Source organism: Phascolarctos cinereus, unplaced genomic scaffold (genome assembly GCF_003287225.1).
Source record: "Phascolarctos cinereus isolate Bilbo 61053 unplaced genomic scaffold, phaCin_HiC Scaffold_5;HRSCAF=322, whole genome shotgun sequence".
In the NCBI taxonomy this organism is placed as follows: Eukaryota; Metazoa; Chordata; class Mammalia; order Diprotodontia; family Phascolarctidae; genus Phascolarctos; species Phascolarctos cinereus.
Genome location: NW_027555958.1, coordinates 119,151,956 through 119,167,062, shown reverse-complemented (window position 1 = coordinate 119,167,062; position 15,107 = coordinate 119,151,956). Strand labels below are relative to the sequence as shown.

The 15,107-nt window shown below is 38.0% G+C and overlaps 1 protein-coding gene across 3 annotated transcripts in view; it reads right to left on the bottom strand.

Moving 5' to 3' along the window:
* MAP7 (microtubule associated protein 7) overlaps positions 1 to 15,107 on the bottom strand; it is a 235,021-nt gene that overhangs the window by 36,613 nt on the left and 183,301 nt on the right. For 2 of the 3 annotated variants that reach the window (XM_020987148.2, XM_020987145.2), the window contains 2 exons: positions 8,257 to 8,370; positions 2,840 to 2,991 (listed from right to left, as the gene is read on the bottom strand). In XM_020987148.2, the coding sequence (XP_020842807.1) occupies positions 2,840 to 2,991; positions 8,257 to 8,370 (266 nt within the window). The remainder of the gene's footprint in view (positions 1 to 2,839; positions 2,992 to 8,256; positions 8,371 to 15,107) is intronic. The other variant, XM_020987146.2, reaches the window with a different exon arrangement.

Below are 15,107 nucleotides of genomic sequence, written 5' to 3'. Positions count from 1 at the left end.
GTGATTAGATCTGAAAGGGCCCTTGGAAGCCATATGGTCAACCCCTTCATTTCACAGATGGGCAAACAAATGCCACCCAGAGAACTGATGTGACTTATCTAAGCCCATACAATTCATAAATATCTGAGGCAAGATTTGAACCCAGTGTCTTATTCACCGGTGATTTCACACTAAATTAACTAACTTCCACCTAAATGCACCCAAAGAGTATATTTTTGGCAAATGCATTCGAGATCAGCAATCCAGCTTTTACTGACAAGGGATAGAACCAGAGTGGGAAGTTATCTTTATGCTCTTCTTTGGAGATGCTGCCTGTCACCACAGGCAGGCAGCACCACAGAGTCATCCTAATGTTTGGCACAGTAATACCAGCTCGTGTCCATATGACACCCTAGGGTTATGGATGGCTTTCCTTAAAGCAACCCCATGAGCGTGCTAGAGACTATCAAATAACCACAACATCTAATGATTCTCATTCTTCTGCTTAAGAAGGTCCAGCGACTCCCAGTCTAGGATAAAATACAAATTCCTCTGTCTGGTATTTAGAGTCCTTCATAATCTAACTCCAGGCTACTTTTCTAGGTTTATTACACATCACTCCCCTTCACGTGCTCTACGGTCCATCTATGTTGTCCTATTTGCTGTAACTTGCATATAACATTCCATGTGTTTCTCTGTGCGTTAGCATGAATTGGCTGACCCCAGTGCGTAGGATGCACTTCCTCCTCTCCCCTACCTCTTTAGATTTCCCTCGCTCCCACCAATTGTTGTTGTTTAGTTGTTTTTCAGTTGTGTCCTACTCTCTTGGACCTAATTTGGGGATTTCTTGGCAAAAATACTGGAGTGGTTTTGCTGTTTCCTTCTCTGGCTCATTTTTACAGATGAGGAAACTTCGGCAAACAGGGTTATGTGACTTACCAGGGTCACACTAGCTAGTGTCTGAGGCTGGAGTTGAACACAAGTCTTCCTGACTCCAGGCCCAGTGCATTCACTGTGCCACCTAGCTGCCCCAGCTCCTGTCCAAGTGCAGCTTAAATTCCAGGTCCTACATGAAACCTTTCCTAATCTTCTCTGCTACTTGGTACCCTCACTCCACAACACATATACCTCCCTGCTTAGTAGGGAGCTCCCAACGAAGGATCTCTTCTCCCAATGCAGATCATCACCTTTTCTGCCACTTATAAATATATGTCTGTCTGTCTGTATGTCTGTATGTATACCTTTTGCACAGGGCACTGAGAACACTTAAGGCTGTTTTACCTGGACCACTCTGGACATATCCAGCAGATAGATGGCTGCTAGATATAAGTGTTTGAGAATCCAGCAGTTAGTAAGTATTCATTATATACCTACTGTATGCCAGGAACTATGCTAAATGTCAAGGGGTACCAAACAAAACAACCCTTGATCTCAAGGACCTTAACTTCTTTTAAGGGAAATTAACAAACCATAAATATATACATGCATATACACACGTACATATAATTTCCAATGTACTTCTATGTGTACATGTGATTTCCCTGAAAAGAACACAAAGCAAACCTGTTACTCACACATGTACACATATAAGTGTGACGTTTGTGCGTACTTATATGTGTGCATGTGATTTCCCTTAAAAGAACTAACAAAAATCACTCACATATGTAATCATGTATATATGCACATGCAGGCATGTATTGTTAATATTCACTCTGTACGTACATGTGATTTCCCTTAAAAGAACACAAGGCAAATAAAAATTATTCACACATACATGTATACATACTACATATATGGAAACATATGGAAACACACACATGCAGGCATGATATTTGCAATCACTTCTATGTGTACATGTGATTTCCCTTAAAAGAATGTAAGGCAAATAAAAAGTATTAACACACATGTGTATATATACATACATGTATATATGCAAACATAGATACATATGCACATGTAGATATGTATTAGTTGTATTTGTATTTATTTCTATGTGTACATGTGACTTTTCCTTAAAAGACTGTAAGGTCTTTGGTATCCCTGACATCTAGCACAGTTCCTGGCATACAGTAGGTAGATAATAAATACTTATTAATTGATGGATTCCCAAACACTCGTATCCAGACGCCACCTCTCTGCTGGATATTCAGAGTAGTCCAGGTAAGACAACCTTAAGTGTTCTCAGTGCCTTGTACAAACTAAGTCTCTAAGGATGGATAGATAGATTACATATATATATATATATATATATAAAATATTAATTATATTATCATTGTTAATATAAATATAGTTATATAGAGAGAGACAGGTGATGAGGTGATGATGTGATGATTTGTAGTAGGAGAGAATATTACTCACTGGGAGTTCCTCACTAAGCAACTGGAGGAACAGTATATATGTGGTGGAGTAGGGTGGGGCGGGGGTCGCTGATCACTGCACTAGGAGGGAAGAGCAAGAAAAGCTTCATGTAGATGCATGGGTTCCCAAAGTAGGCAATACCACCCATTGGGGGGTGCTGGAATGATGAGGGGAACAATACTAGTTTGAAATGACACAAATTTAAAAGAAAAAGTTAAATAGTTAAAGAAAGTAGATTTGCAGGGGGGCACTGAGTAATTTTTTTTTTTTAAAAGGGGGTGGTAGGCCAAATAAGTTTGGGAACCTCTTACAGAAGCTCAAATTTAAGCTGCACTTTGACAAGAGCTAGGAATTCTAAGAGGTGGGTGTGAGAAGGGCATATATTCCAGGCACTGGGGCCAGGGTCCAGCTTCTCTCCCCCCAGGGTCATTCAGATCTCTTTGTAGCCTTAACAGTCATTTGGGCTTGTGCCTCTATTAACCCATTCCCAATGATTACTTACCACTGTGTTGTGCAGAGGCCTCCTTCGTCCAGTACCTTCAGGTGGTGTTACAAAGAGTTTGGGCCGATCAGCTGGATTTCTACAATGTGCAGCTTTGTAGGACATAATGCTGATGGGACTGCAAGATGCTGAACGAGGACAAATGGGGATAACTAGGATGCAGTTGATTGTTTTATAAAGGGCAGTGTTGGAATTGCAGAAGAAGGAAAGCCAGAAGCGAGGTGCAGGAAAAGGAGCAAAGCCAAGAGAAGAAGAAAAGGAAGGAGAAGATATTATTAACTATAGGTCACCCAGAACCATCACTCAACTCTTTCCCATGGCCCCATGAGCTCACGATGCCTTCAAAAGGAATGAATGGGCATTCAAATGAAATGGATGAATATCTTGTGAGTGATTTAGCCATATTCAGACAACAGATCAAAAATCCAGATGTAGCCAATAATGAAAGGCAGCAGGCAATGGTCTTATCTGATAAATGATGGTTCTGGTTCAATTCTACCTGAAGGATACAAGAGTGGTTTGTTTCAGACAAACACAGGATTTAAAGATGGTTTAAAGCTTAAGGAGACAGAAGTTAGATTTCTCCTAACCAGTACTATGATGAAACAAAAGGCAGAGAGAGACACACAGAGAGAGACAGAGAGAGTTAGCTAGCAAGCCAGCAAGCCACAACACAACTATACCAGGAGGAAAGTGATTTACATAAAAAATCTATAAAAGTTTTAGCTATAAATCCAGCATGATGCTGGATTTCCCACAGTTCTTGTTTTTTGTGCTTTATAAGACACATCAGTGTGTATATAAGCACACATTTTTTGGCTAATAATAAACATTTACATAGAGTTTACTATATGCCAGGCACTGAGCTGAGTACTTTACAATTATTATCTCATTTGAGCCTCACAACAACCCTGGGAGGTAGGTGTTATTATTATCCCCATTTTAGAGATGAGGAAACTGAGGCAAAAAGAGGTTAAGTGACTTTCCCAGGGTCACAGAGCTGTAAGCCTCTGAGGCTGGATTTGAACTCAGATCTTCCTGATGCCAGATCCAGTGTTCTAGCTACTGTTCTATAATCAGCACTGCCAAAAAAAAAATCAAAGGTGATCATAAACATTTGAACATATTTGAAATCTTCAATCAATATTGCTTGTGTTTATTTTAGGTATTTTTTAAAAAACCACACTCATTTCTAATTAGCGTGGAATATTTTTGTGCTATCTTTTAAAAAGCGCACTCATTTACCACTTCCTGCTCTCCAGAAAATGAGTATTACCATGAAGCAAATGTTTTGTAGGCTTAAAGTATTAAAATAATACACTATACAGGTATCACCATGTAACAGAGATAGCACATGTAGATCATAAAATTTATTTTCAGATATCTCAGCTGGCAAGTTTAGTCTTAGTAAAAATAGGAAAGTTAAGCATGATGACTATTTATGTACGTACTATGTATACATTTGGATCTATTTGTGATGTGAACAAGTATAAGTTTCTTTAAAATTTGATTGCGGGATTATTCATAAATTCATAAATGCAAGAGATTACCCTCAAGCTCAGAGGTCGAGAATAGGGACATTATGAACAAGGACATCTGTAATCACAGAGATTTCTGAATTTTCAGACAACTCACTCTCTCATCCAGTGATATTTAGGCTTAATTTACAAAAGGAAATTAGTTCGTAATTGTATACTTTCCCTAGGTAAATTCTTGGGAATGTTATCAGATTCTCTTTCAGCTAGTTGCAGATTGGGTGAGGGGGCCAACAGCTTTTTTCAATCACTTAAAAAAAAGTGAGTTCAATTTCCTTAGGGAAAAATCCTAACCTCTAGGTTCCAGAGGTTCTTAAGGTTATGAACAGTCACTCAATATTGTCATTCTCACAAACCAAGCCCTTCCAGGGGATTAATGACCAGGAGGAGGTATACATTGCCCTAGGCACAGCCAGGGGCCAGTAACCTCCATTTTGAAGGTGAAATGTATGACCTTGGAACCAGTATTTTTCTGTTTTTATTTTTTCCCTGAGGATTATTGATCAATTGACGTTAATGGCTCTTGGCTGTGCCTAGGGCTATGTATGCCTTCTCCTGGTCATTAATCCCCTGAAGAAAAAAATATAAGAACAGAAATATATTTGCTCCAAGATCATAGGTTTCACCTTCAAAATGGAGCATCCAAATACGCCTTTTTCATTCTCCTACAAAAGGGCAATGCAATTTCAGCAGGTCTCGGAAGAGCATTTCCTGAGAATATCCTGGATCTATGCCAATCTCATAATTTCTGTTGGTTTACAGTTTATTATGTAGCAGGAGATAATATTAAATGAGAACATAAGAATATACTAGAATCTCCCCTAATGTAGCATTTGCTAAATCCCAAATCTTAGTTTTTCAAACTATCATCTTCCAGATAAGAGGGACTGTTTCAAATTCCTCTTGGGGAAGCAGTGAATTTTATGGGCTTCATTTCTATTCTGATGAGCATTTCCTCTAAAAGGCTAGACCTCTTTAAATGATTCATTTTATAATTTCAATCTTCTGAAGAAATAATCTTACAATGATTTGTGCTTATTCCCTGTCCATCCTCCTCTATCACAATATACTAGAATAATACAGAGATTCTTTATAAGAATGCCTTTGAAACATCCTCCCATGGTATTACCAATTTTTTTTTTTTGCCCTCATGTCTCAAGTTAACTTAAGGAGAAACAGTAGAACAGCCTACAAGTTTAGTTCAAGCAGTCAGGACTGCAACTTGTAAAAGATGAAATACACCTTTTTTTCATTCTTTTTTTTTTCTTTAGTTTTTAGGCAATTGGGGATAAGTGACTTGCCCAAGGTCACACAGCTAGTAAGTGTCAAGTGCTTGGTCTGAGGCCGCATTTGAACTCGGATCCTCCTGACTTCAGGGGCCGGTGCTCTATTCACTGTGCCACCTAGCTGCCCCCCCCTTTTCAATATACTGTATTGCTTTCTCATGGGAAGTGACTTAGTTTCCAACTACTTCTTCATTGTAAATACCATATTTAAAACATGCCTGACAATTTTCCCCAATCCTCTTAAGTCATTTGAATTTCTTAAAATATGTCTTGGAAAACCGCATTTTCTTAAAAAGGCTTCTGTATCTTAAAATAAATAATGATCACTCACATTTCAAATGTTTGGGTTGAATGATTATGGAAAAGCCAACTGAAGGCAAAGGCATATAAAGAAAGTGCCATGAAGGACTTCATTCTATAACTGGTATGTTGCCCATGTCAATAAGAAGTAAGGTATCCCTTTTGCTTCTGAGATCAGAAACCACTCTATGCCCTTACTTTAAACAAGTGGCATGGAAAATTACTGTTGTAGTTTTCAAAATAACCTAGTTTTTTGCCTAGTTTTCTTCATCCCTGCAGTGACTAGGAAAAAGAGATGTAGCAAAAGGAATGATCCTAGGGAATGGAGGACTAAAGAGAAAACAAAGGAGAAATCAAAGAAATTAAGATATCAACATAAAACATAATTAAATGAGATTTTTCATACACAACCTCCAATGGAAAAAGAGGATCTTAAAAATTTTTTTTGACATAAGAAATGGACAGAAAACATACTCGAGTGCTGTAAACAATGATCAGCAACAATGCAATACAAGGGCTATCCTATTACATCAAGTAATTAACATAAAAGGAAGTACTTTGGTTTATACTGCAGAGAGAATTATGGGAATAAATCCCTTTGGAAAAAAGAAAATGGGAGAAAAGAGTTGCAAAGCAGACAAAGAGAACCTGTTAGAATAGCTGATAAAAACTACCCAGGCTAGGCACAATGATGGAAGGAGGTAAGAAGGTAGGGACCACTTGGGAAAGGAAAAGGATGTAGCAAAAAGTAAGGCAACATTTTGAAAAATGAAGTAAGAAGCTGGAGCTCTGACAAAAATGTCAATGGTAGATGTAGGAAATAAAGTAATTCACAATCTATGAAGTTGATTGGAGATCAAACAACATACAATGTGGGCAAAATGAATCATGAAGCCATACAACCACTGTGTTGTTCTTCATTTAGTTGTAAATGAAGAAGATTTTGTTTGATGCCTATGAAAGGAATGAATCAATGGGCAGAAAAACAACTATAGCCTTTAAAATCAGAATTCCACACTTTTAGAAAATCACAGCCAGTAATGAGTCTCAAATGATGAGAGGCAATATGGTCTAGCTCTTTAACTGAACACCCATTATACACAGATGGCTGTCCCAGGGACCAGGGGGAGGTGATGAAATCTGAAATCCTGCAGACGTAGATTTAACTTCTTTCTCTGCCATAGAATCATCCTGGAATAAGTCTTTGAGTCTCCCTAGCTGCTTCATTTCTGCTATGGGAATAATCATACTTGGTACCTTGCATGCCTCACAGGGGTGTTGTGAGAATTATGGGATTGGTGCTACTAAAGTCCTTTGAGTACCTTAGATGAAAGGTAACTATAAAAGTACAAAGTAACATTATTTATATGGGGGGAGGGGTAAAGGACAGAAGAAGCTTGCAGAATCAAAGCATCTTTAGGAGGAACTTTATGGAGATTATCTGCAGTTTTCTAATTGGAGAAGGCAAAGGTAAGTGGACTGGCCATTTATTCCTCATATATGCAAAGGAATTTGGGAACATGCGAATCAATCCAAGATGAAAGATGTCTTGGAGAAATTAAGGCACATCTTTCCAACAGGTATAGCTTTACATTAATTTATAGTTAAATCAATTGACCTGTTTCTGTGTTGTGATTTGAGGTTGTTAAATAACAGTTTAACATAATCTGCACTGGGAATTTTTAAACTTTTTTTTTTCAAAGACTGTTACAAACCTGAAGTACCATACTTGGGGATCATAATACCTCTCTGAGGTTGGGGGTATATTCTTCACAGATTAAAAACATGGATGATAGGGAATTTTTGTTGCCTGAGGCCACATGAAGGAAACCATGTTCTTTTATACCTAAGAGACTTGCCCTTTGATTTTACTCTTACCTGCAGATTTTAGATCCAAATCCTTTATATAGATCAGTGCCAAAATAACTGACACTCATTTCTACTTCCGATCAACTCTCTACTCAAATGAAGGCATAGGAAGGTGAAAGGGGGATAATTTTTCAGCTATGTATCTGCCATGAACAGAAAGAGGGTATCTAAAGACATCTGATAAACAGGAGGAGGCTCCCTTTGTCTCTATGGGCATCTGGTGTCCAGATAAAGATGCTAAGACTTTGACAAGAAAATAATACAGGTAGCATGAAACCAACACCAAATAGGTAAATTTCCAAAGCCTTTCACCTGGGGAGGTGTACCTCAGAGAAAGCTGAAATTTAATTAGACCAAATGGCTGTTTAGAATGCTTTGAAAGAATGGCTCAGCTCTCCCCAGAAGGCTCCACTTTGTTAAGTTTTACCTGCATCTCCAGACAAGGCAGCGGTGCTTTTACTTCGGGCCAGGAACGAATGTGTGGGCGTCAGGAGTCTGTTTACAATGCTGCTCTCCCAGGGGCTGAGCTGCAGGCGGCGAGCTAAATGTCACCACATAAGCAAGATGTTAGAGGGCATTCTTTCCACAGATGAGGGGACTCAGCACATTATTGCTACTGTCTCCATACTTCACGTCTTGAAATGACACTTGGGTATCCGGAAAAGTGAAGTTTGCTGAACATCACCATTAGGGGTTCCTGAGAGAATCAAATGATCCACTTTTGTATCCCTAGTGCCGAGCCGGTTGCATTTCATGTAAAAGGGGTCCTAGCCAATCATGGTTGAATTGAAATGGATCCATTCTATCACCTACCTTAAATAGGGCATGGTTCCTGGCTGCCACTAAATCAAGGTAGCTGACCCAAATAGCACTTTGCTAATCCCTATTGGTTTTTGGTCTCTCCCCTCCTGCCTCTTTCCACAAACAGAAAGAACATTTTGACTGCCCTAGGCAGGTGGCTATCTAAGGTATCCAGGCATCAGGTGGGGGTATTGTGCACTACCCAACCCAAGCAGATTAGTAGATTGAATCCACTATTGCATAATGAGCCACAACAAAGGCTTTACCAAAGTAACAGAAGATTTTCCATCAGAGTTTACAAAAAGAAAAAAAAAAGTCAAATGAAAAGGATTCCATTGAACACCACTAGACGATCATACCTTCTGTTTCTATTAGCTTTATGGTTCACAAAGCACCGTACAGGTAAATTATCTGAATAATCCTCACAACAACCCTGTGAGGTAGGAGCAGATGAGGAACAGAGGCTCAGAGAAAGACACTGGCTTTGCTCATGGCTACACAGCTGAGAAGTGGGAAAGTGGGACCAGAACCCAGGTTTTCTGGCACCAATTCCAGGGCTTTTCAGTCAATTAATCAACCAGCATTTATTAAGCAACGATTACATGCCAGCCACTGTGCTAGGTGCCAGGGACACTAAGACAAAGCTAAAACAACCCCTGCCCTCCAGGAGCTTACATTCTAATTGGTGAGAACACATTCACATATATGTATAAGACAAAACATATACTCCTCAGTTTTTATCTAAACAAGAGGAACAATTGAACACAATTTTAAAATGACAGGACTGCTATTCCCATCTTTCTATTCAGCACAGCCATTCAGCACAGGGCTTTCTAGGTCTGGCTTTCAAGCCACATTCAAATTTATGATGGAGGATAAGGCTTGCTGTTAGAACAAGGTAAAATGAAACACAATAGCTATAAGCCAATTTGAAAAAATAATAATTCTGCAGATAGCCACTGTTACATCCTGAGTCCTCAAGTGAAAATCATACAAAAAGAGGTAGCCTGAAATAACAATCAAGGCTTGGTAGCCAACATTAAGAAATACATATTGATCCTTCACAAAATCACTCAATTCTTAAAGCTGTATTACCTAGATAAGTTCAGGTGACTACCTTTTAAGGAAGGTATGAGGATTATTTGCCCTGAAAGATAAGAGAAACATGAGGGAATCCCTTGAAGACCCAATGGAAAATAGATTCCCTATTTGTATTTGGGAATGTAGTCTCCTAGACTCTAGGGCTTCTTAAACTTTTTCCACTCTCAACCCCTTCAGCGCTTCTTAAAATGTTTAAGAAGCGCTGAAGGTCTTGAAACCTGTACTTTAAAAAGTACAATAGAGTGAATGTTCCTTGTGGACAGACTATTTTGTTTTGGTTTTGTATTTTCAGAACCAAGAACACTGACCAGCACATAGTAGGTGATTAATAAACTCATGCTGAGTAACTGAAAGTGATTCCTGCTCAGCATCAAAAGAAGCAGGTATACCTCCATCTTTAAATTATGCTTCCAGAGCCAATTTTCTTAGGTTAATGTCTTAAGGCCAGATTCCCAAGGGAAGGTCACTTGACTTCCATTAGGAAATTAGCTGTGACAAAACTATGAGGAAAGCCATGATGATTCTGACATCAACAACAGGAAGGAATTCCCAATTTCCTAAAGCATAATTATGTGAGCACATATTTAAAGAATTCAACCCTGATCTTTTTTTCATCATATTCTATGTGCACACTAGGGATAAGTGAAACACTGTTAAATTTGGGCTTTACCGGACTGAATTCTGATAATTAAACTATGTCATAATTGTCAGAGTAATTACTATATAAAACTCCATAAAACATTAATAAAAGAATGCAATTGTAACATCTAGAAATCTCTGTGAACCCCACTGAATGAATGTGACTATAGCTTAGACTCTAATGACAGTGTAACTCTGTATCTAATCTCTATGGAAACTACTACAGCCTAAAATTAGAATACATTATACTAGAATGGAAAAAAAAAAACATTAATGGGAAAAAGGTGAACTGCATTAATTGAAGGTTTTCAACACATAATTATATTTTAAATGTTAGGGGGTGGCAGGGAAGTGAAGCAGAAAGAGAATGAGAATATAGGAGAGGTTGAAAATTCTATCTTTCCACTTTTTCTTTCTAGTTGCTGAGCTCAACTTTTCTTAGCTGTAACTCAAATATTTAAATTGTTTCCCTCCAGAAGCTCACTCTCTCTCCCATTTTCCATTAAAGACAAAATGGCTAAGGACTGTAGCACACGCTGAATTAAGACTTTGCTTCTATACGAGGATTTTTTTCCCTTACAGGCATTCATTTACTGGTGCAGAATTAAAGCTAAATTGTACCCATCAAAATAAACAAGATTAAAGAGTGATATAGCATCATGGATTTATTATTTTGTCTGGCTCACTTATCTAATTTGTAAAATTTTGCAATTAGAGCCTTTCCATGAATGTAAGATAAAATAAGCCATAAAATCCCCCTTCCCCCCAAAAAAAATACAGAGCTGTGTTTCAGATTCTAATAATGTGCATTTGTGTTGGGCTTTTCTTTAAAGTGTCAATACGGTGCTAATTTTGCTGGTGGTAGCTAATGAGGAGTTCAAATATATTTTGCTAAGTATCCCAGAGAGCATAATGTTAATAAATTACAGTGACACTCTCTACATATGAGTGTTTTACCTAGCATACCACATTCTTTCCTCCAGCAAAGTTTAACACATACATTTTCTCTTAATCTGTAACAAACATTGGAGCAATTTGTGGTGGATATCGACCCAAATTGTAGATGGAAAAACCGAGCCACAGAAAACTAGATGATTTACCACAAATTACAGTGACAAAATCCACAGACAGAATCTAGGATTTCAGCACTACTCTCTTGCCCCAAACCAGTCTGTGTTCCTGTCTCTTCTTTTTTATGCAAAAATATTTCTCAAGTGTCATTTATGATAGGAATTTTTCTTTTGATGAAATAGCTCCTTTACAATAAGTATATATGATTCTCCAAGGAGCTCATAGGGATCCATAAAGATTCCTCTGTCCCTATAACACTACTTCAAAAGGACCCTATGTAAGACCCCAAGACATCACTTAATAATGTATGATAATGCTGGTGTGAGAGATTGCTGGGTCAAAGAGTGTATTGTGCCTCTTTCCTCTTCTTGAAATAACCTCTAGATGCTCACTTTGAGTTTAAGAATTAAGAAGATGATGTATTGTACACACTTCTTTCTTTTTTCTTTTACCTAAAATGGAGAAATTTAAAAATTTATTGTAATTTGCCTTGAACTTAAAAGACAGTAAATCTATCATTCTAAAGCTACTTATGGACAGTAATTTTCAAGGGAAAATCTGTTTCCACCCCTATAATAAATATGTCTATTCAGGGGCCTGGAAAGACAAGTGACAATAGGCATTTCAAAAGAAGACATAGATTTTATGTTTTACCAGAAGTTTCTGGAGGAAATGGACCAGATCTCTCTGAATAATTGTATAAAGTTCTAGGCATGGAAAAAGGATTAAAAGTTCCTTCTACTCAGGAAGGAAATGTTGCTAATTTGAAGTCCATGCAGGTAAAAATGTCTTTGATCTTATTTCAAAAAAGGGTACTTTCCTTAGACCTGAACTTGGAGACAGGAAGAGATGAGTTCAAATCCTTCCTCAGACATTGATTAGGTGTGTGACCTTGGGCAAGTCACTTAATCTCTCTCAGCTTCGGTTTCCTCATCTATAAAATGGGGTAATAGCAATACCTACAGAGTTGCTGTGAGGATCAAATGAAATAAGATAATGTTAAGTACTTGGAAAATCTTAGAGGTCTATGTACATGCCTGCTAAAATATTATCATGATGATGATGATGATGATGATGATGCTTTAACATGTCTCTCCTCTGAAAAGCTTGCTAAGTAAGAGACATCAAAAAGGATGAGAAATTAATTGAAAGCTTTTAACCTAAGGATTTCCAGTGGCTAAAACTATTTTGTGGCTACAATGACCAAAACAAAAAACAAACAAAAAAAAAACCAAACCCCAAACTTTGGCAAATTACAAATCTTTTAAATTTGGCAAATCTTTAAAGAAGAGTATTTCTCAATTCATTCCCTATTACAATGAAGTTTTATCATAACACTCTCTTAAAGGTTCAAAGTTCAGAAGAAACACTAATTTACTTGACTAAGTTAGACTATAAGGACCATGCTCTGTAACTAGGCAGGTGGGTGGGCTATCACTTCATCAAGGTGAGGAGAGTATTAAAAACCAATAAAGACACACCAGGGTGCAGGAATCAGTGGATACAAGGGTAATTATACACGAATAAGCAAAGTAGGACTAGGAAATATGAAATTTAGCATGAGTGTAGGACTTAAGACATGAGGGTGGGCAATAAAGTTTCTCTATGCCACTGGATCAGCTACAGATAAAATGACTTAACAATGAGTCCTTATGGCATTTCCAGTTATGTCTCCTTGGACTGGGTTGCCTTATTACACTTCAATGAATAAATAAAAATTATTTTAAGTAATATACTTATAGCAACAACTTCTCTTTCACAGAGAAAAGAAAAAGAAAATTCCTCCCTATCTGAACACTTACTATTTTAGCAGTGAAGTACAAATTCAGAAAACTTCAATGAATTGGTATTAATTTAAATGTATGTCTCTTGACAAAAACAAAACCCTTAACTTCCTTGGATCCACTGTAAGGGGGTTACCTGACTTCTTGACGTTGGTCCTTACTCCTACCACCCGAACTTTTGTTTGGGGGTCCTGGAGAACCTGAACCTGCCCTTTGGCCTGATCTCACCCAAGAGCCTCAGTGAGTGATCACTGCTCTCTTAATATGGAGGCAGAGAGGAAGGACCTACTAAATTTGATGCCTATTTTTGTCTTGTCCCGTTTCCTAGACCCACGCCTAATACTCAGTCTCCTCATTCTGCTGTGCTCATTTCCAATATGGTTAATTTTAAGTTTATTGTTTCCTGATCCTTACTATAAGTTGTTACTTGATCTTCACCTGCTACTAAAACCCAAAGCCTTCTCTATAATCCTTCCTCAAAAAGAAACGATTATGTTTAGGGAAAGGTTCTCTAAGAATGGGTCCCCATGAAATATATTAGTGGTAGCCATTTAAAATGCAGTATGCTAGCATAGAGGAAACATGAGCTTTAGTCATTGCTCCTTAGTCACCTGTTTGACCTTATAAACCCCTTCTCTACTGCCTTATTTCCCTCATTTGTAAAGTGAGTGGAGAGGTGGGGTGGGCAGAAGGGGGAAAGAGGTTGTACCAAGTGACTTCTTAGGCCCATTCTAGCTTTCAGATTCTATGACTCTGAAATTATCCCATTAGGTTCTGCCTTGCACCTTCTATTGTTTGCGGCCTATATATAGGACTCTCTCTATCCACAATCTGATTTACTGAGACAGGTAGCACAGCACTGTCACTAAGTAGATGGCTCGAGGAAAAGTTACCCAGCCTCTTGCTCTCCACACCGCTCCAACCATGGGAAGGTTGGTGATATATGCTGACATGCTGAACAGATCATCAAGTCCATAGGAAGTAAAGATATATGGTTAAAAAGATAGCTTTCCTCAGTTGTTTTGTTGGGCTTGGGGGCTTGTATGCAACTACAAATACTATTTGGAAAAAGGAGTTTGAACTCACAACCCTTCCCATCAATACAGTTATCTCTTCTACATCACAACTTTCTCCATTGCAATTTTGATATATTGCAGGTCGGCATAAGACATTAAATGGAAATTTTGGAGGAGTTTTGCAGAAGCCACAGATGATACATGAAGGCTAGCAGATGACACAGAAAAAGTTTAGAAACTCAAAAATGCATAAAATATATGTATAATATTCTATAATATCAACATATTCCATCTTTTAATACCATAATAATCCAGACTTCTCTGGTATGAAGGGAGCATCAAAAATTTTTAAGTGGCTTTTCCAGATGGTTGGGGCACCTTACCCCTAACCCCCTGTGATGTGGAAAGGATAAATGTATGTGAAATCATTATCATTTAACCATACTGTCTAGACACAGGGGTGGGGAACCTGCATCCTCGAGTCCACATGTGGCCCTCTAGGTCCTCAAGTGCAGCCCTTTGACTGAATCGAAACTTCACAGAAGAAATTCCCTTAAGAAAAGGATTTGTTCTATAAGACTTGGACTCAGTCAAAAGGACTCAACCAAACAACCTAGAAGACCATGGGTGGCCTTAAGGTCACAGGTTCCCCACCCCCAGCTCTAGATTATATATCAAGGTTAATCTTTGAAAGTAAATTCAAATAACCTGGAAACAGAAATAATTGGGGTTTGGGTTAAAAGAGGACAAGAGGAGTACTATTTTTTTTGTCTCTAGGTTCAAACATTTAAAATATGTTAACAATATGTTAACAGCAACTTTCAACATTTTTAGAACATTCTAACATTTGACATACATAATATGAC